The sequence below is a fragment of the Cyprinus carpio genome, chromosome B6 (assembly GCF_018340385.1).
Source record: "Cyprinus carpio isolate SPL01 chromosome B6, ASM1834038v1, whole genome shotgun sequence".
Lineage (NCBI taxonomy): Eukaryota > Metazoa > Chordata > Actinopteri > Cypriniformes > Cyprinidae > Cyprinus > Cyprinus carpio.
In genome coordinates this window covers 12,607,889-12,630,901 of record NC_056602.1, presented here as the reverse complement: position 1 = coordinate 12,630,901, position 23,013 = coordinate 12,607,889, and the positions used below count along the sequence as shown (strand labels likewise).

The window sequence follows — 23,013 nt, the reverse complement described above, 5'->3', positions numbered from 1 at the left end:
ACAAGATTCATGGCAGTTGTTTCGTTTTGAGTTTATATTCCGACCGCTAGATGGCTTCATCTCTGAACAAATCCTGAGTGACAGAAAATACTAGCATTTGGGCACGCCACTAATGTTAGCATTAATATCGCTGCTAGTAATGGAGGATGAAAGAATTGTCCCAGTTCCTGTTTCGGTGCACAAAGCGTCATTTGGGCTTTTGTGGTAAGGTCCACCACAGGACCGTGGCGCAGGTGCCGACTCGTTTCCGCCATGTCCCGTGTGGAGAGGGGCTCGCGCGGGCGATAGGGTCGCCGCACAGCTGCAGCTTTTGGGGCAGTTGTTTTGTGCAGTTGTGGCAGTGCTCGCATCGCAGTTTCAGCAATTCCACATGGAACATAAATACAAAATGAAAAACCTGTGAAATCCAAGTGGAAAGGTTCAACATCTGTATTTATTTTATTGTTTTACAATTGTTTTGTTTTCTTTATGGAATCCTGAAAGCACTTTTTTTATTGATATTAAGCAGATGTAATACTTTTATTCAGATCAAAATGTTGTGACATTGTTACAATTGTAAACTTAAACTGTCAACCTTTAAAGCAGGGTCTAAAAATATATATATGGTCTTTTTATACAATACATTTTATACGTATTATACATTTAACTAAAGGATCCTGCAAGCACTTTAATCTTCCCCACTTTACTCGTACTGCAAAAAAAGTGGTTCAATAACTTTGAATGTTACAGGGACTGATTATTGCAAATGCAGATCCCACTGTGTTCTGGTTTAATATTTTTTGTTTTATTTATTGCTAAGGTTTGCATATGGTGGTGTGTTCTTAATGACAGCTTTCCTAAAAATATATCCTATTCCTAAAATAAGAAATATCCCAACATATCGCTTTGCTGACAGTATCGCTATGTATCACAACATATCGTATTGTAATCCCTGTATCGTGATGCGTATTGTATCACGAGATTCTTTGCAATACACAGCCCTACTGTCAGTACAATCAGGCACTGATCATACATGACCAAGTCAATATTACTGTATGCACAAACAAATAACCAGAATCCAGAATTTAGAATCCGGATTTCCCCGAAACATGGCCACAAAGTACTCTGAAATTTTCCACATAATTGCTGTCACAATATTTATCTTACTAAGTACATTTTCTAAAAAAAAAAAAAGTGTACTAATGCTAAAGGGAACAAACAATATAGATTTAACATGAAAAGCCTGAGGGCAGCTCACCTCGTGCATGGCTGAAGGATATCAGCTTAAATATGGAGTTGCAGTTCAGTGCAGAAAAATCCACATGCTGCATTAAAGTGCTCTTAACAATGATCAAGGATCTGGACATCTGTGGAGGTTATTAAAACCCTCTATCATGTATTTTTGTACTTCAACTTAGTGTATACCTAGGTGTTTTTTTTTTCTCTCTCTCTATGTGGTACGGTATGAAAATGGTCTTCTCTTTGTCTCTCATTGAGACTTTCTAAAATTTTTCCAGCTGATTCCTTCCTTGTTTGTGGCATGTCTTGGAAATATAATCCTAAATTTGTAATGATATTCCTGCTCAGTTCTACTACTTTGGCAAGTGGTAAGCAGTTTTACTGCAGGGATTGGACATACTGCAATGAAAATCATTATAAGTCACTTCTGAAGGCCATCATTTAAATTAAATCACTAATTTCAGCAGTTTAACCTGCTATTCTGAAAAGCATATTCAAACAAATCTAATGTTTTTTTTGTTGTGTTTTTAATGTAACTAGCTATCTTTCCATAACCCTGTTTTTATGCATATTTTGAAGTATCACATCAGAAACAAGTGATGGAAATGCCAAATTTCGAAGAAAAAGAAAAGTTTTTACACTTGCTTCTTATCTCCCTTCAACTCTGTAAGTTCTAAAAGTGCCCCAATGGCATGGCATGACATGGGTTTGATGGGGGTAATTGTAGATAACTAGGGAAAAGTCAAATGAGAGGAAGCAATGACTCCACTTTCCTGTGACTGTCTTATTGGGCTGTCCATTTTTGTGAACATTCTGGAAATTGGCCTATAATGGGTCATGCTGGGGGAAATAGATGGACTAATTACAAACTATACAACTCACCCACTCACACATTCTGTTATCTGTGAGCAAGGTTTTTTTTTTTTTTTTTAATCTGTGACCATTGTGACACCTGCAGTTTTTATGGAGCCGGGGATTGAATGACTAACTATCTGAAAAGAAGGCAACTACTAAAAATAATATTTGAAATCACAGTGAGTCAGATGAATTACACCAGTTATTACATGAAAACATGAACAATAACTTGAGATTCTCTGTCTCTGTCTCTAATAACTGAATTGAAATTAATAACTGCATTAGGTCCGCTATCAACTGCTCATTTTAAACTACATTTCTACAATGCTATTTTTCTTTTCTTTATCTTGGACACTTATTTGAAATTCACCCTAACCAGCAACTGCCATGAACATGAGAAAATGAGAGCGCAAACAAGGTCTCCCTCCATGATGCAGATAAAAGCTATTCCCAAACCAGACCTACAAAACAGAATCTACATTGTTCATGTCAGGAGCCGATCCTCCTGTCTTGCATGCGGAGATCGTAGACCTACTGGCACAGAACGCGATAGAGCCGGTTCCTCCAGCTGATAAGAAGACGAGTTTTTAAGGCCCCTACTTCATTGTACCCAAGAAAAGCGATTGTTTACGACTGATCTTGGACTTGCATGTCTCGCACCTCAGCCAGTTGGGCCTTCAGGTCAACTGGGAAAAGAGCAAACTCTCCTCGACGCAGAGGATCTCTTTTCTCGGTATGGAGTTGAATTCAGTCAAACAGATAGCATGCCTCACACAGGAATGTGCTCAGCCTGTGTTGAACTGCCTGAATGTGTTCAAGAGCAGAGAGAGGGTTCCACTGAAACAGTTTCAGAGGATCCAGGATCCTGTTTCAGAGGTTCCTTCATATGAGGCCGCTTCAACACTAGCTCCATGCCCGAGTCCTGAGTTGATGAATCGGGCTTGGAGTTTGAGCTTGCTGACTCCCAGGTAATCCTGAGGCCCCAGCCCGGCTACATGCCCAAGGTTCCTACTACTCCCTTCAGGGATCAGGTAGTGAACCTGCAAGCGCTGCCCCCAGAGGAGGCAGACCCAGCCCTAGCTTTGCTTTGTCTCGTCTGAGCCTTGAGATGGTACATAGACTGGACACAAAGCTTCAGGACCTCAGATCAGCTCTTAGTCTGTTACGGTGGCAGAAGTGGAATGCCGTCTCTAAGTAGAGGATGGGCCACTGGATAGTGGATGCCATCAGACTGGCTTATCAGGCACAGGGTGTGCCCTACCCACTCAGGTTGCGAGCTCACTCCACTAGAAGTGTTGCATCCTCCTGGGCGCAGGCTCATGGTGCCTCGCTGACAGATATTTGTAAAGCTGCGGGCTGGGCGACCCCCAACACGTTCACTAGATTCTATAGCCTTCGTGTGGAGCCGGTATCCTCCTGTGTTCTCACCTCAAACGGGTAGAAGAATTGAGAGGCCTCGGTTCAGTGTTGGCTTGCCAAACTGCTCCAGAGAGTCCGTACGGTAGACCCTGTCAAGGTCCTCCATCCCCTGGGGATGGGTTCTATATGTAGAGACCTGAGTGGATCCCATATGTGTAAAGTCCACGGTATAGCCTCAGAGCCCCGTCTTTCTCCAGCAGACTTCTGCCATTTCCAAGACGGTTATAATATATATATAAAGAGGGTTTAACTTTTATTCTTGCAGTTGCTGCTGCTGCCATGTTGTGGAGATGATGTGTGTTTCTTTGTGAAAGTGAAACTACTTTGTTTGGTCTTCCAAAAGACCACACAACTAGAAATCAGTGGTTAATTTGTATTTACAACACTGTTCCAGATAGGGCTGTGCGATTAATCGAAATCGAATCGAAATCACGATTTGAGACATTGTGATTTGCTAATCGCAAAAGTCTGCGAAGTGGATGCGATATTACTCTGTTCCAGAATATATGCATGACTGCCACCCTTGAGCAGCAGTCTTACTAACCAATAGAGTGAGTGCACTATAAATATAAAAAAAGGATCAATATCAATAGTTAGGCAAATTAAAACTAAAGAAAAACATTAAGTTAGCTTCGAAACAACAGACAACGAACAAAAAAGGTAATTTGCAAGAGCTGCATCACAATGCATATCAAGAGCATCCCTTATTGCATGTTCGCTATTCAGAAGACCGCACACACAGCCTATGTCTCTGAATGCTTCACATACTCGCACCTCTCTTCTTCACGTGGTGGGAATCCCACATCACGGATGAGCCGTTCACACTTGACGCACTCACGCAGTCTGTTTCGTAACCTTTGGTTATATTCGCGTGTGGCCCTGCACCACAAATCTCCACGAGTGCATCTGGCAGTATGGTTGAGGCTTGGCGCACGCACGTAACCTGCGTTGACTAGCTGGCTCTGCGTTTAAAACACATGTAAATTCAGTCTAACTTCTTGCTAATTTCACTTGGTTGAAATGAAACATTCAGCACATTTTCCACTTGTTCTTAAAATCCCAAATACAATATAACATATGTACGTTAATACTTTAATAATTGACCAAAGAAATGCAGTTCTTTATAAAAAAAATAAAAAAACCTTTCCAGTGAAATTCAGTAATTAAGTTAATTCTGTAAAAGTAGTTATACCATTATAATCTTGTCTGCTGAAAAAAAAAAAAATAACAAAAAATATATAGAACCCCTCCCAAAATACAATTGAAAATTTATTGGATTTCAGGGTTATAATGGGAATTGTATTGGTTTTAATGTAAACTATAACAGTGTCTATTTGATGGATTCTATTGGTGGGATGTAATATGGCAGATATCAACCAATAGAACAACAGTAATTCCTATTGGAATAATGTCAAAAACAAAAAGGAATTTTGTAATGGTTTAATGGAAACTGTAAGAATTTCTGCTTTTTTTCAGCAGGGTAATGATACTCATACTGTTCTGCACATTATTGACAATATTGAGTTGAAGCTTGACTTTGCAAATTTAAAATCGCAAATCAAATCGCAATCGCACGCAATTACAAAAAATCCCAAAAACACACATTCCCCAAATAACACACCCCCAACTCCAGAACAGTTCAACCCAAATATTCGGATGTGTGCAGCACATTTTATGGATGCTGGGAGAGTAGACTACAATGCCGGCTGTTCTGACACACAGTCTTTAAGTACTTTTACTTATTTAAAGGATTTGCCACTGACGAGTCAAATGCTAATTTTGAGCAGTGTAGAGTAGCGCTTGTTGTTTGTCGTTTCTCCGATCACAAATGCAGACATGATTTTATGTTTACACAGTGCGATACAACGCAACACGTAAAAAGACAGTATAAGTCAGCGGTTCTCAATTCGAGTCCTTGCGCCCCCTGCTCTGGACATTTTGTATGTTTCTCTTGTCGCTCCAGACGTTTGTTCTATTGAAACGTAAGTGCCCTGTGAAGTGGACATCACAGGATATTCCGCCATGATTCCAGTTTGAAGTGAACGTATATGTTCCATTCAAAGTGCACAGAAGTGTGCGAGACGTGAATTTAAATTGCATTTATTTACAGAAGTATATGATGTCACACTTGTACATGCGTGAAGACATTGCGCAACGCAAATTCGTGAATGAATGTTCCGAAGTGAGGTAAACTTCAACAGATTTCCCCTGCTCAGGGAATAGGGAGCAATGAACACTGTGTAGGGACCATGTTGATTGGAACACAGTTCATGCACGGAGCTCAGTTCTAAAGAGCTGATTATCTGAATCAGGTGTGTTAACAAAGAGAGACATGCAAAAATTGCAGAGCTGTGGGGCGCGAGGACTGGAATTGAGAACGGCTGGTATTGTCATTATAATCCGTAATTATGTACCCACTGGATGCAACAAATGACTTGTTTATAATGTGCTTTAATGTTTTTGTCTCAGCGCTCCGGGACACACGGCATCACAGTATAGTAAGGGGCGTAACATTTCCGACACACGCTTGAGGTATTCGGCCAATCACAACACACTGGATAGCTGCCCAATCAAAGCACACCTCGCTTTTCAGAGTGATGAGCTTTGTAAAAATCGACATGTTTCAGAAAGCTGGGGCATAGAGGAGAAACAATAATGTACAGTATGTGCAAAAAAATTTGTTTTTTGAAACTTAAACCGCATAAACCCGACTAATTTCATTACACCAAATACACAAAATATTGTTATTTTTAGCAACATCATATGACCCCTTCAATAATCTGGGTCATTATCAGTTGAGCAAAACTCTGACTCAAGAATATAGAATGAAAATCAGTAGACTTTCAGATTTTTTTTCTCATGTTTTGGCCTTGATATTGATTCAAGGCTAGGTAGGCTAGGTAGTGTCAATCACTAAAAACACATGAAAACTTAATGTATGTGACCACACTGCATGTGTACAGTAGCACTGTGAAAAATGAAAATAAAAAAATCAAATAAAAGTTTTAACAGTAAAATAAAGATAACTTTCTTCTTATTTATTTTTTTTCGTATTGGTTGTGTACATTAGGGTTTTTTTTTACATCTTATCTTGTAATGGATGTTTATTGCATTATTTTAGTGTTTTGTACTGTATTTTTGTGTATTGCTAGCTCCTTCTATATATAAGTATTACGTTTTAAGATTTAAATTTCAGCGACATTTCATATTTAAAAAGACTCATTGTCAACAGCTTTGAGATCTATTAAGAACAGTTCACACAGAAGTCACTTTCAAACCAAGCAGCTTTTCTGCTGGTCAGTGTAGCAAATCTGTGTGACCATTTTAAACATGAGTAAAATCTGCATAGTGAACTTCCTTGCCCTCACGGGAAACTGGTTGTGGAAATTCTGCAAAGCAACAGCAAATGTGACCGCACATATGTAAAATGTGGGCAAAAAATTCAACAGTTTTAATAAAAAAATTATATTCAATTCAAAAGAGCATGTTACTCAAATGGTTGGTTCATATAAGTAGCTTCTGTAGATGAACCACCCTTCTGTGTGAGAGGCTTGTCACTGAGGTACCAAACAGCTATTGGGATTCTGTCTTTAAAACGAGTAATTTAACTCAAGGCCAGCTAAGAGAAGCTTATGACAGACATTATTGCTCACATTTCGCCTGCTAATTTAGGCCTTTATCGCCAAAAACAGTGACTACTGACTACTACTACAATCTTCAACATTTGCTTGTTCTGGGGCATTCAGCTGAAATGATCGTGTGTTGAAAGGAAACTTTTCAAGATGATGTCTTGTGTTAAGGACCACGGCATTAACTCCTTAAGTTAGGATCAAAACAAGGGACTGTTCAGAGAATAAGCAGGACATGCAAATCCATCTACTGTATGACTGCTTACCTTGGCACTGAAATCCTTGCTTTCCAAACCCCCTGATGAAGAGGAAAAAGAGAGAAAAAAATGCATTAGGGATCTGCCTCTCTAAATCCTTTAATGGGCTTTTAGCTATCAGTTCTCTTCCACGGAAAAGCAAACCCTTAATTAAAAAGTACATGAACAGCTATGGCATCTAATGTTTGATTTGTATCAATGCACATATAGGAAAACAATAAAAGGGCATGTGCTTTCACAGTAACTTTTACAGGGAGCCATAAATTTAATCATTAAAGCAGAACACACCTGCATGTTCAAAAACAAATTTAAAAATGTAATATTAAATACAAAAATGCTGTGTTCATTACTTTTCACATTTTCACATCAGTTTTCACATAAATTACTAAATAAAATATCATTAAGCGTGAAGCAATGACTTGTTGAATGCTGAATGCCACACTGTAAGCCTGGACAAACTGATCACACCCAAATCGTGGCAATTCCCGTAAACGTGAGGTAGGCAGAATATTGCAGTAGTCTGAAACTTACTTCTGTCTAAACTTTAGCTTTAGTTCTGTCCAGAAACAAACGACATTTCTATTACGAAAGCAATTAAAGCCCATGAGCTGTGTGAAGCAGTTCTGTGTGACAGTCCAGTAAACTCTAAACGTGTTTATTCATGTGGCTTCTGAACACAATGGAAGTGGAAACAGTGAGTTTCTTGAACGCTTAAACCAGTGTCTGTACAGTAATTGTACCCCTGGTAACAGGCCAGCTGCCAGATCTACAATAACACTGTAATAATGTTTAAACTTATACTGATATTGCAATAATTAGTGTGTGAAATGATCTACTCACCAAATAAATTCAGTGCAGTGACTGCAGAAAGTCGGCTGCTTGAAGAACCTGGCAATAAATTTGTGGTTTTTCACTTCATGGACGTTTTTCTGCCTCAAAGCACCTTTACGGGCGAATCGATTTTCAACGTCAGATGAGGATTGCTCGTTGCTTTGTATGACATCAGCCATTACAGAAACAGGAGAGAATAATTCCCCGCAGAGTATGTTAAAGTTGCTGTCAAATAAGTATGCCGTTGTTTTTCTGCCGTGCCGTTTGTCCGTGTAGCGCAACAGTTGGGTGCGCGCGTGCGGAAAGGGTTTCTCTTGCTTTCGCCACAACTACTGTGTGACAGCTTCCAGAGAGCGCTCCGCTTCCTTCTCGCTCGAGGTGACGTCACTGAAGTGTCCTTCTGCTGGGAGTGGATAATAGCGCGCGCCGCTGGATCATGAGTCCCGTGCTGTGAGCGTCATCCGGCGGTCAAGTTTCGGTGAGAAATCCACAAGATTATCTTCGAAGACAATTTTGTTTGGACCTTCACTTTCTTTTACACCTGTAGATCCTCAGCTATTCCATATCGCTGCTCAGTCTGTGGAGGCTGGTCTTCTCCATGATGTCCCCAGTCTCAATTCTTAATTTGCTTAAGCAAAACATCCTTGCCTCGTGCAGAAAGACTATGCTAATAGACCACAACAAGCAAAAGTCTTAGTGAAAAGCAAAGATATAGCTAAAGGGTATGCTACAAGAAAATTTTATATGACAGCTCATTTGACAGATCAGGTCTGTTGTGAAATAGGGGAAAACACTTTTTCTCTCTCTGTATTTTTATATTGGGTATCACTACTTAATTTCATTGAATTGACATAAGGATTATGGTAAAAGTTGAGAATAAACATGAAGACACGAATGACCTTGCAATATGGAGATAAATAATATAAAGTAACATTTTTTGCTTTATTGGTTATTGTATGTGTTTTCCTTATAATTATGATTGAAAAGTCATTCAAATTCAAATGTATGATTCAGATTCAGTTTGTTTTATTAACCGCAGTTGTCGATAATAGCTGAGAGGGACACAGGCAATGTTTTTCAAACATTTTAGTTATAGTCTACTGGCTTTTGTTAATCACAAACAAACAAACAAATCTTAACAACAACAAAAATAGCCAAATAGCTCTTTGTCACAAAACATTAATAAAAGCAGCAACAACATGAGCAAAATCAAATGAGAAATCGTTAAATTAAGCTACAAAATCCCCAAATTGGCAACATTGCAACCTAGAGTTTGGGGTGTAGCTACTGTAGCAGGCTGACCAAGACGGTGTTTGTTTAGCGAATAAACAGAAATTCAGATTGTGCCTACAGAAATGCAAGCCGAAATTCGAAGACAGAATATTGTCTTTTTTTTTTTTTCTTTTTTTTTTTTTTTTTTTTCTCAAGATGGAAGAATTTTAGGGTAAACATTGACAGTGTTTTTACAAGAAGGAGGAGTTTTAGAGTAAACATTGGCAAGGCTTTTTAGAAGAATTTTATGCAATGTTAGGGTTTCAATTGATACAATGAACATGCAGTTCTGCTAGACACTAGTAGCCAGAAACTGCCTACTTTAATTTTGAAAAAATGTTCCTATGGTTCAGTGGTAGAGCATTGCATTAGCAGCGCAAAAGGTTGTGGGTTTGATTCCCAGGGAACACATGTTAGGTAAAAAAATGTTAGCCTGAATGCACTATAAGTTGCTTTGGATAAAAGCGTCTGATAAATGTATATGAATAAGGGAGGGAATCAATCCCCCAAAATGTCATGAGCCAAACAATTATTTATGCGAAGACATGCAGGTCATGGGCTATATTTAGACATATTTAAACTTTATTAATTGTAGTTCAAAATGTACCCAGCACTTCAGACACACAGAACTTGTTACACAGTTTCATCAGGACAAAGCTTTATTCAAAAAGCTAAATAAAGAAAGAGAAGATAAACAGACATAAAGACAGTAGGGTGGCCCTTATTATTGGACTTTTGAAATCTTCTGCTCTCACCCTCCCAGTCATCTTTCCTTAATGAAAAATGGAAACAAACCAAATTTCGCTTAGAATGGACTAAGTTAAGGGTGTGCTCAACAAAATTGGAATTCTTAATATAGTCTTAATGACAATAACAGAACGTAATTAATAATTATACAAAACCATTAGTAAACCATGAATTATGTTAAAAATGAGAACACAGAACAGTATTGTTAGTCTTAAAATGTTAAATTACATCGGCACCTATAGCTTTGTGGGGAGTGTGCTGACATGTAGTGCTGTTGTGCTTCAGGTGTCATGAGTTAAAGTCCCAGTTTGCAGACCTAGGAACGAACACTTGTATGAACACCCTAAACGTAGTCCATTGTCATAACATGTTGCCAAGTATGGTAACCCATACTCTGAATTTGTGCTCTGCATTTAACCCATCCAAGTGCACACACACAGCAGTGAGAAGTGAACACAACACACACACACACACCCGGAGAAGGCAATTAGCACATTTTATGGCATGTTTGAGGATTAACTAGTGTAACTGAAAAAAAATAAAATAAAAAAAAAATAAAACCTTTTACTCTTCTGCACATTAGTAGGCCTAAATGTCTGATACCACCCCGCCCCCCACTGGGCATTCAGAAAACATCAGGGACCACTGGAAGCATTGTTTTTAAAAGGGGGGCATTGAGGGGTTCTTGGGGGTGTTTGTTTTAAGTCTACAGAGCCCCTAAAGGGACATGGTGGTGGAAAAAATTTGGGGTGGGATGAAAAAATATTTTTCACATTTCTTGCGTTCACTTGCAAAACATTTGCATTCCCTCACAAAACCCAATGTTTTTAACCCTAGAGTGCAGGCTTGGTGGATCCAGAAACTGCATAGGGTACATTTTACCCACACTTCCTTTGGCTTTGAGCTGCCAAAAAAGCTACATAATATACAACATGAAAGTTCTCAGTTCAGTGTAAGGGAATGCTACAATGTGTTACAACTTGCCCCACCCCTGTCATCCAATGTTAAGTTAGCTGTATTAGCATAATGGTTTGAAATTAGCATTAAGAATGTATTTATTTATTCTAATGTAAGTTACATGTTTTTATCTGCAACAGTTAAAGTACTAAGGAAAATATAGTTTTGGTCAAAAAATTGGAAAATTGCAAAAAAAAAAACATTCATATTAGATTGGGGAGGAAGCTTACCCCGATATGTGGAAATGGTGTTGTTGCAACTCAGCCCATGTTACAACCATACCCGGACTACCTACACAACAACGGTGATTTGAGGGACTGAAAAAGCAAAAAGTGCAAGTTTTTGTAAATGATACAACATTGTTGTCTGCATGCAAAAAATGTTCAAAAATGTAAAGGAAAAACATTTCAGTTTTTAGTTCATTATTTTCATGTAAACATACCCTTAAGCATTAGAGTGAGGATAGCCAACTTTCTGTTAGGGTTCATCTTGAGCCAATGCCCACCACAGCCCATCAGGTTGGATGGACTCTCTGGTTCCAACTCTGGCCCTTCCTCTGTTGGTCCTGCCCAGATTTCAATCTCTGTCATCTCCTCTGGTCCCACCCAGCAGTTAAGCTCTTTCGTCTCTGCTGGCCCTGCCCAGCATCCTAGCTTCTTTGTTATCAAATGTGTTAAAACATGCTACAAACATGCTAGCAACCTGCTTAAACATGGTTTATAATCATTTTCAAACCCCATTTTGATCATTTGTCTGACATAATCAATTTTTAAATCTGTTTAAATGAATTTAAGTTCCATGAATGTTTACTATCTAGTTTATCTCATGTTACACCCTTCCATTAAGCTATAGTTTCAGTCACTGCCCAGGTTAGTTTGAGCAAACGCCCATTTTTTTCAGGTTCAAGAAGATGGATTGGTTTTTAGCTGTGTTCATTGCCATTTTAATTTACCTGCTAACCTGTCATTCCCCTGTATTTCTTACTGCTGATTAAAGCAGTTTATATGCAGACATTCAGCCTTATCAAACTTTGGTGGCAGCAGCAGTGTTTTGCCTGCATTGTAAATGTGTTTAATACTGTGTAAAGAGCATAGCTGCCATACAATCTCTTGCCAACTCAAATTTATACTGAAAGTGAGTGAAAGTGACGTGACATTCAGCCAAGTATGGTGACCCATACTCAGAATTCGTGCTCTGCATTTAACCCATCCGAAGTGCACACACACAGAGCAGTGAACACACACACACACACTGTGAACACACACCCGGAGCAGTGGGCAGCCAGCAGTTGGGGGTTCGGTGCCTTGCTCAAGGGCACCTAAGTCGTGGTATTGAAGGTGGAGAGAGAACTGTACATGCACTCCCCCCCCCCACAATTCCTGCCGGCCCGAGACTCGAACTCACAACCCTTCGATTGGGAGTCCGACTCTCTAACCATTAGGCCATGACTTCCCACAACGTTTAAACGTTCTAATGAATGTGGCAATCATAACTGCCACTGAAGTAACACAAGACCACACGGTGCTCAATAAAAGCACAATGACTGTGTGTGATGGAGACCTATAATGTTTTGTTTGATTAAAACTGAACATGCAATACAAATTAAGTGTTTAGCAGTGCAGAACATGTGGCGGATTGTAGGCGGCTCAACTAAACACTCAACCAAACTTAGTCAACTTAGTTACTAATAACATCACAAAAATGTATTAACACAATCAATTGGACTACACATATTAGGTAATGTATTTGGAATGCTTTTTGATTACTTTTAGATTAACTTTGACCAATAACTTGTTTATCAAATAGATTTTAATATGATTATTGTATACCTTATTATTATCTTACTCTAGTGCTGCTTGAAAGTTTGTGAACCCTTTGAAATTTTGTATATTTCTGCATAAATATGACCCAAAACAACATCAGATTTGGTTTCATTATCTGGTCTGACCCCATTTTTTTCAGCAATAACTGCAGATTAAACTTCTGGTAACTACTGATCAGTCCTGCACAACATCTTGTAGTTTCCTTTCAAGGGAACTTCGAACTGCGTCCTCTAGGGGTTGCTATGGGGGAACACCTCGTCGTGACCCGTGTCTGAAGCATACAATGAAAAAACACCAACGAGTTGGCCGGCGACAGCCTCTGACGTCACTACCGGTGCGACTATAAAACAGGCACCGGGAAAACACGTCATTCACTTCTTCGTCTTCACTGACTGTTTTGTTTGAGGCGTGCATCTGAAAGAACCGGTAAGAGCGCTCTTTCTCTGTCTATCATGGCGACTACTAGCAAGCATTTAGACAATGTGTGCATCCGTGTCGGCGTTATTTGACACCCGATGACACACACTATCTTTCTTTACATCATTTGTTTGGGTAAAGAGCACGCACGCGATGCCTTTGAGGAGGCAATCTGCGTGTATTGCGAGCGTTTTTTCAAGGAAAAAGCTCCGCTTTCGTTCGTCTCTCTTTCCGAGAAAAAAAAAAAAAAAAAAAAGGCAGCCATCTGCTTCCCGCGGTTCAGGACCTGCCACTGCTGAGGCACGGAGGAGAATGAGCTTGTGAGAATTTCAGGTGGATCTGCCTTAATGGTTTAAAGAGGGACTTTCCCTTTCGCGCTCATAATGGCGGTGGACGAGAGAGAGCCTCGGGAGGATGATGTTATATCTTTAACACTTTCTGATACTGAGGTTAGTGCTCTTCTGGGTTTTTACCCAGGAAAAGCAGGAGATATTTGAGGATGGTGAAGAAGCTGAGGCTGAGCCTTCTCAATTCTCCTGCCCTGCGTATGTAGAGCTGTTGGAGGTTATGGATGAGCGTTATCTTTCCGACCATAGCCCTCCAGCTCAGGTGAGCCTTCCATTTCTGCCTGATCTCCATACAGAGATCGAAAGGAAATGAAAAAGGCAGTTTTCTTCTCGCATCCATCGGTTTCGGCGTAAGAGTTTTGCCGACATCGAGGCAATGCACGAAAACTGCTATGAGAGGATGCCTCCTGTAGAAAGAGCTTTCTTTCAACAGGGGAGACATCCTCTCTTAATCTCCCTCCTTGCCATCGAAGCCCCTTCAAGCAATGCATCTTGCTTAAATGGCAAGGCATACGCAGCAGCAGGTCAGGCTGTGGCTTTATTACAAAATAAATGCTTCAAGCATATCAGACTGATCTGCTAAGAGACCTGGAAAGAGGCGAAGGCCTTTTTCCTGATCAGGTAGCCGAGCTGCGCCACACCACAGGCCTCTCTCTGGGCTACCAAGCAGGCCACCTCTGCCAAGCGCAGGACTATGGCGGCCATGGTGGTGGCGGAGAGACATCTGTGGATGAACCTGGCAGACATCGGGAAGAAAGAAAAGGCTTTCTTCTCGATGCTCAGGTTTCGCCTTCTGAACTTTTTGGTATTTCCGTTGAGACGGTGATCGAGAAGTTAGGGGAGACGAAGGCGGACTCCGCTGCTTTCAGATCCTTCGTTCCACGAAGGTCCAGGTCTGAGCCCGAACAACATAGGGGTCCTGGCCTGTCTTGATCTGAGGATCAAAGATGGGAACAGAAGGCTAATGTCGCGACTCGCGCTCCTCCCCCACCTGCAGGCAGGGTTAAGAGGTATTGTGGGTCACAAGGAGATAAGCAAAACCTAAGGGATGTGATCCAGACGAGGCAGCGTTCTCGTCTAAGTCAGAGTGATACTGAGGTATCTACTCGTTCCCTCGATTTTTAACTTCTGCTTTTATCCTCCCCTTCCTAATTCCCCTGTAACCACCAGCTCTCCACCTGATCGAGGTTAGGTGGAAACCTCTAACGCATAACAGTCTCCTGTGCTCGACCTATAATGTTTTTGGCTGGTTCTTATCATAGCATGGATTTTCAGATACTGTTCTAAGGAAGGGCTCTCGTGGCACTCTGATAGAGCAGCTCATAGATGGAATGGTGCATCTCAAAACAGTATGTTTGACAGTCATCAACTCGATCTGTGGAAATAATGCTGGAGCGCTCTGGGGAAAAACAGTGAACTCAGTCCCATATGAGAGGAGAACTCCTGAATCCAGAGTAGCACGCTCATAGGCGACCCTTCTTGGAAAAGGGGAGCGCTGCTAAACTACCATGAAAATCGCCCGAATAGCCCCTCATGTTGAGGGAAGCGATGCTTGAAGTGTATAAACAAATACACACTGGTCGTGGGTATACTGTTCCCCATAGCGACCCCTAGAGGACGCAGTTGGAAGTTCCTTTGAAAGGGAACGTCTCAGGTTACGAATGTAACCATGGTTCCCTGAGTAGGGAACGAGACACTGCGTCCTCTAGCTCCCTGCCATGCTTCGGACGCAAGCTTCAGATGAAGAAGTGAATGAGGTGTTTTCCCGGTGCCTGTTTTATAGTCGCACCGGTAGTGACGTCAGAGGCTGTCACCGGCCAACTCGTTGGTGTTTTTTCATTGTATGTTTCAGACACGGGTCACGACGAGGTGTTCCCCATAGCGACCCCTAGAGGACGCAGTGTCTCGTTCCCTACTCAGGGAACCATGGTTACATTCGTAACCTGAGACGTTTTATCCCATTCCTTAGTACAAAACCTTTTCAACTCTGTGATATTGGTGGGTTTCCTCCTATTATCTGCCTGCTTCAGCTCCTTCCACAATATTTCAGGTGGATTAATGTCCGGTCTTTGACTTGGTCATTCCAAAACATTGACTGGTTACACTTTATGTTAAGGTGTCTTTGTTACAGTTTATTTATACATATAAGTACTGAGTAGTATTAATTAACATGTAATTACCATATGGGTAGGGTTAAAGGAAAATGCCACCGTTTTTCCATATTCCACTATGTTCTTCCCTCAACTTCGATGAGTGGATACATACCTCTCCCGTCTCAGTGTGTGCACTCAATCGCTGCTCCACTATGCTAGCGTTTAGCTTAGGCAAGACAAGGCAAGGCAAGTTTATTTATATTGCACATTTCGTACACAATGGTAATTCAAAGTGCTTTATATAAAAGAAAGTAAAACAGTCATGAAAAAAATAATCACAAAAATAAAAACCTTTGAAAATGATTTAAAATTTATTTAAAATGAATTTAAGACAGTTAAAAATAGAAAATGATTTCAAAAAAAATACTTAACACAAAAAAAAGTGAATACTTAAAATACAGTGCAATCAGTTTGGACATCGCACAGTGCTCATTCAATAAATGCACAGCTAAACAGATGAATTTTGAGTCTAGATTTAAAAGTGGCTAAAGTTTTAGAACATCTGATCTCTTCTGGAAGCTGATTCCAACTGCGGGCGGCATAAAAACTAAAAGAGGACTCCCCTTGTTTTGTGTGAACCCATGGTCTGTTAGGTTTATATTCAGTGAGCATATCTGCAATGTATTTCAGTCCTAGGTCATTGAGTGATTTATAAACGAGTAAAAGTACTTTAAAATCAATCTTAGATGCAACTGGAAGCCAGTGTAAGGACCTGAGGATTGGTGTAAAATGCTCAGATTTTCTGGTTCTAGTCAGAATCCTGGCAGCAGCGTTCTGGATGAGCTGCAGCTGTCTAATGGTCTTCTTGGAAAGGCTGGTGAGGAGCCCATTACAATAGTCCACCCTGCTGGTGATAAAGGCATGAACAAGTTTCTCCAAGTCTTGACTGGAAACAAAACATCTAATTCTTGCAATGTTTTTCAGATGATAGTATGCTTATTTAGTTACTGCTTTGACATGACTACTGAAACTAAGGTCTGTCTCCAGAATAACACCAAGATTCCATACTTAATTTTTTACCCCCTAGAGTCAAGGTATGCATTCACCTTGAAAACTTCGTCTTTGTTTCCAAATGCAGTGACTTCAGTTTTTTCTTGTTTAAACTGAAGAAAGTTTTGGCACATCCAACTGTTAATTTCATCAATGCATTGGCAGAGGGAGTCAATGGGGCTGTAGTCATTTGGAGATAAGGCTAGATAAATCTGTGTATCATCAGCATAGCTGTGATAGGCAATTTGGTTCTTTCTCATTATTTGACTTAGTGGGAGCATATACAGGCTAAATGAGAGTGATATGCTCTCCTATACTCACATAATAACCTCTCCCTTCTAAGTATGTCCTGAACCAATTGAGTACCATCCCAGAAAGCCTGACCCAGTTTTCAAATCTCTGTAGAAATATGTTATGATTGACAGTGTCAAATGCAGCACTGAGATCTAGTAATACCAGCGCTGATATTTTGCCAGAATCAAAATTTAAGCGAATATCATTCATTATCTTAATGAGTGCTGTCTCTGTGCTGTGATGCAGTCGGAAACCAGATTGAAAATTGTCCAGGTATCCATTTGAGTTTAAGTATTTGTTCAGCTGATTAAAAACTACCTTTTCTATAATTTTGCCTATAAAAGGATATTTGATATTGGTCTATAATTGCTCAAAATGGTGTTATCAAGATTGCTTTTTTTCAGAAGGGGTTTTAACAACTGCAGTTTTCAGGGAGTTTGGAAAAGTCCCAGAAAGAAATGAGACATTCACCACTTCTAAGAGATCTGCTTCTAAACAGTTAAGCACACTTTTGAAAAAAAGATGTGGGAAGTGTGTCAAGATAGCAGGTTGATGATTTTAGGTGCTGCACTATTTCTTCCAAATTTTTGCTATCAATTGCTTCAAAAATAGACATTGTATCTTTTTTATATTGCGGACAAATCTGTCTGACCTCTGCATAACTTGAGGATGTGCTAATCGCCTTGCTGATATTAATGATCTTCATGGAAAAGAAGGAAGCAAACTCACTGCATTTGCTGTCTGAGAGCATTTCACTGGGAATCTGACTTGGGGTTGGGGGGGGGGGGCAGTCTCTCAACCGTAGCAAAAAGAGTGCGAGTGTTGTTTAAGTTACTGTTTATAAGGTTTGAGAAGAATCTCTGTCTAGCTGTGGCTAGTTTCACATTGAAAGCATGAAGGCTGTCTTTATAGATGCTATAGTGAATTTCAAGTTTCGTCTTCTGCAACATCCGCTCAGCTTTTCTGCATTCTCTTTTCATACTCTGTACTTCTGTTTCTCCAACCTGATTTCTGTCTGCTTGTTTTCTTATTGACTATTACAGGAGCAATATCATCAATAACATTCTTAAATTTGAGTTAAAGGAATCAAGGAGAAGATCAACAGAGTTTGCAGAAATGCTTGGTGTTAGAGATATAGCCTCCATAAATAGCACACTAGTGTTCTCGTTAATGCATCTCTTTGTGACAGAGACAGATAGATACAGTGTTAGCAGAGATCAATAAATCAAAGAAAAGATAGCTTAGCAACATTTATTCCTAAGGATCCAAACAGGAATGAATTTAGAAGCCACCAAACACTTCCATGTTTTCCCTATTTTAAGATGGTTACATGAGTAGTTACACGTGTAAGTATGGTGACACAAAATAAAATGTGGTAATTTTCTAAGCGGATAAAAAAATGATAACTATAATTCATGAAAAAACAGCACCTCACACCACCTCTAACTCCCATCACTAACATCATCACTCCTGAAAACTCCCACTCTCAGGAGTGATGATACTACAAGTCTGGCAAGTCGTCCTGGCCCAGGTGCAGCAAAACAGGCCCAAACCATGATACTACCACCACATTTCATAGATGGGATAAGTTTCTTATGCGGGAATGCAGTGTGTTTCTTCAAACATAACACTTCTTATTTAAACCAAAAAGTTCTATTTTGGTCTATCCACAAAACATTTCTCCAATAGTCTTCTGGCTTGTCCAAATGATCTTTGGCAATCTGCAGACAGGCAACAATTTTCTCTTCGGAGAGCAGTGGCTTTCTCCTTACCGCTCTGCCATGTGCACCATTATTGTTCAATGTTCTCCTGATTATGGACTCATGAAAATTAACATTAGCCAATGTGAGAAAAGCCTTTAGTTGTTTATAAGTTATCCTGCAAATAAAGGTTCCAAAAGGGTATTTTTGCAGTGATGCCAAAGAAAAAAAAAACATTTTTGGAACCTTTCAGTTAACAGTTCCTAAAAGAACCATTTTGAAGACCATTTTAAAAATCTAAATCTCATTTTAAGAGTGTGGTGTCCTTTGCAACCTTGTGGTTGCTTTTGGAGTGATATTTATTGGTCAACCACTCCTGGGGAGGGTAAAACTGGTCTTAAATTTCCTCAATCTGTATACAGTCTGTCTGACTGTGGATTTGTGGAGTCCAAACTCTTTAGAGATTTAGAGAGCGACAACAACTCTTTTTCTGAGGTCCTCAGAGATCTCCTTTATTTATACCGTAATACAGTTTCACAAACAAAACAAAAAAATTCACTTTTCACAAAAAGATACATTCAATCATTTTTATCAATAAACAAATGACAAAGAAAATATTTTTGTCTGATTTGTTTGATTAGGTTCTCTTGGTCTACTTTTAGGACTTCTAATATCTGATGTTGTTTTGGGTCATATTAGTTCAGAAATATAGAAAATTGTAAAGGGTTAACAAACTTTCAAGCAGTACTGTATAAACAAAGAAACAACAAGAAAAAAAAAAGAGAAGGAAAGTGTATTTAGGTCTTTGTCATCAACATCATGAAGAGCATTAAACATTAGATTAAACCAAGGTTTCACAGACTGGGTTTTTGATACCAATGCAAAGCTAATGATGAAAAGCTAATGAAATCATAAAAATGTCAAAATTAACAGATATGATTTCTGATTTTATTCGCATATAAACACTGATCAGCGAGCAATGTTTATGGACTGTAGCATACAAATTTGGTCACAAAAGTTCAAGCATGCTTGCTTGACATGGCAGCAAGAGCTTCTACAAAAACAAATGAGCTTTGTGCTCACGCATCAAGCAAATATTGTTAAGCTTCTGTTTATGTTCGCTGATCAATGTTCATATGTGAATAAGACACATAAAATAAAACTGCTCTTAATGTAACGTGACAGTGCCTTTTAAGAAGACTTGTATTAAACTGCCAATTCATTAGGATTTATTTTCTTAATCTCTTTCTGAATGTTTAGAATTGTCTTTGACTGTACAGGTGCTTTGTGTTTTGGGTGAACACACTTTCAATAGAGGGATAGAAATCTTACAGATTTGTTCATTTGTGTTTCAAGATGATTTTTATTTTTTATAATTTTTTTTGGGATTTTTTAAAGTCAGAAAATAATAAAACAAAGCAACTGCATAATTTCATTCATCCTGTAATGTACTCTGTGAGTCAGCATACTTGTGGCTGAGATTAAGAACGAGTTTGTAATATCTGAGATTTATATGTAACTTGATTTATTTAGTGAACTTTATCTCTAAAATGGTTGAACTAAATGCTCGAAATCACCCACCTATGCACTAATATAGTCCAATTGAAGGACTAATATAGTCCAGTTGAAGAAGTGATTTCAAACAAGTGAGTGAATTTGGACACTGAGTGCACCAGAAGCACAGCCGCTTTTCCACAGTTTGTGCTTGTTGTTTTATAATCATTTGAACTGAGCAAACTGGAATCTTAAGCAGTGACAAAAAAGATGTATCTAGAACTCTAGCTGCGTCCCAAATGATGCACTGTAGACTATATACTCAACCATGTATTATATGAATTATATAAGGTTATTTTGTCATTCATAATTAGAGTCTAATAGCCCCTCCCACTTCGCTATGTAATTAAAGCTGTGACAGTTGAGTGCATGAAGTGTCCAACATTCCACACTTTTTATTTTTTCTCTCTCTTTTTTCAGTTATTTAAGTGTATCATCCAGTTATTTAAAGTGCACTTTTCTCTTTGGTATTTTCAGTGTGGACACACTACTCACACTATTTATACTACAAAATGTCATTGAATAGTGTATAAGTAGGCCTACGTGATTTGGGATGCACCTTTTGTCATGGAAACTAACCTTAATTAAGCTATTTAATAATCAGTTAAAACACAATTTATACCTGTATGATATTATTTTGTATGCACATTGGAAAAGTGGTTTGGAAAATGGATGGATGGGAGATTCATTTAGCATGACCCTCACAGTGCATTATGGGTACATTATGGTTATTCTCTGTCACTGAGCATAAATCAGTTGTATGCTCATTATTGTGGTGCATTATGGGATTGAATGAGTGCACTCAATAACGAACTAAATAATGCAATCCAATATGGTTTCTGCCACATTACTGCAAATGGTTGATCCCTCAAATAGTGCCATATTTAAGGACAGGGGGTGATTTTGGACACAGCCCATGTATGTTACAACTAGCCCTGCGTTAAGTTGTGCCTCGCTTCCACCTCCTACGTACAGTGAGACCAGGCTGTTAAGCTTTTTTTTCAGGTGGATGATTTGTGAATTGAGTTGCAGTTCAATTTAATGTATTTTACTGGCATGATTGTGTCTTCATACAATACTACTAAAAGATTACTACAAACAAACAAACAAACAAAAAAGAATAATGGCATGTAAAATAAATAGTAAATACACATAACATAAAATTGAGACCTGGGGTGCCAAAAGCACCGTTAGCCAACTATGGTCGCAAGTTCCGTCATTACCAACATAGTTTAACAATTCCCGAAACATAGTTCAAATGAACATTCGCAAACAGCGTCGCAAACTTACGTGGTTGGAACTACAGTTCTTGAGCTGTGGTTAGAAGCATAGTTTCTTGTTAGCAAGGGATATGGGTTTAAATAAATATGGTCTTGGGCACAATAGACCCCTTAATCGCCTATGTCACTGTGACGTCACCGCTCTAGCTGGAGGCAAAACATAAGGAAGAACTCATAGCAGGCGCGCTAAAAGTTTGAGGTTTTGACTTTAAAATGTCGTTTTGTTGTGTTTTTGGCTGCCAGAATAGAAGGAACAGCACTTTTGGTTCAAAACTAAAGTTTCACCGTATCCAAGCCGACATTGCTTCACAGATATCAAGAAGACAATTGTGGTTGAATGCAATACGGCGTACAGACTAGACAGAGACGATCATAAATAATGCTCGTGTTTGCAGTGCACACTTCATATTAGGTAAAATAATCTATGCATATGTACTGGTGTGTTGGTTTTATCTAGTACAAATCAGCAAGTTTATGTTTTATAGGGGAAAAGTCGCCAACCTTCAGCGCACTAGCTAGCTTAAATGTTAAACAAAAATACAGCGATAGATGTGTGTGCCATGCTTTGAATGGTCTCTTAAAATAATCCACATTGCTAATCATAGTTAGCCCAGCGATAAGTTACATTAGACAATAAGCCTTGACAAAATTCCCCAAACCACCCGAAAGTAATTCATATGTTGTCTAGGAAATATCCAAAACCTGGTTAAAATGTTTCCAATGAGAACAAGATACAAGAACTACACCAGGCTTAGCTAAAAATAAATAAATAAATAAATTAGGCTACTGTAATGTTATCCACTCGTCATTATATTTTGGTCAGATAACCAGTTTGGTCAGTGAACTGAGTGATCAACTGAATTAATTGATAAATGTATGCTAACTTCCACTTTTTTTATTATTTTTTTTTGTCACGGTCCCGCAGAGTCAGTGACTGTACATATTCGGACCATTCCGAACCTTCTTCTGCATCCATGTTTAATAAATCCCTCCTAAAACGTGCTAGTTTACGCTTGTCAACATTGCGTCCGCGCCTCTTTTTGCCTCCAGCTAAGCCCCACCCACCCGGAGACGTTGCAATGTTTACAAACTTTTAAGGGGTCTGTTAACAAGCTAACATGCAGTACAATCTATACATTCAATTACATAAAAACAAAAATCCATTTATAAAGAGTGTGGATGTGCATAAATGCCAAAGCGCCGTTTCTAATTGGTTAAATAGCAGAAGTTATTCCTCTACGTAATGTGTAATGTGACGTCATTAACAATG

The 23,013-nt window shown here is 39.2% G+C and overlaps 1 protein-coding gene across 1 annotated transcript in view; it reads right to left on the bottom strand.

Moving 5' to 3' along the window:
* prkcaa (protein kinase C, alpha, a) overlaps positions 1-8,598 on the bottom strand; it is a 139,367-nt gene extending 130,769 nt beyond the window's left edge. Inside the window, exons 1-2 of the mRNA XM_042725744.1 lie at positions 8,219-8,598; positions 7,388-7,419 (exon numbers count right to left, since the gene is read on the bottom strand). Of these exons, the coding sequence (XP_042581678.1) occupies positions 7,388-7,419; positions 8,219-8,388 (202 nt within the window). The 5' untranslated portion in view covers positions 8,389-8,598. The remainder of the gene's footprint in view (positions 1-7,387; positions 7,420-8,218) is intronic.
* Between the last annotated feature and the right edge of the window lie 14,415 nt (positions 8,599-23,013).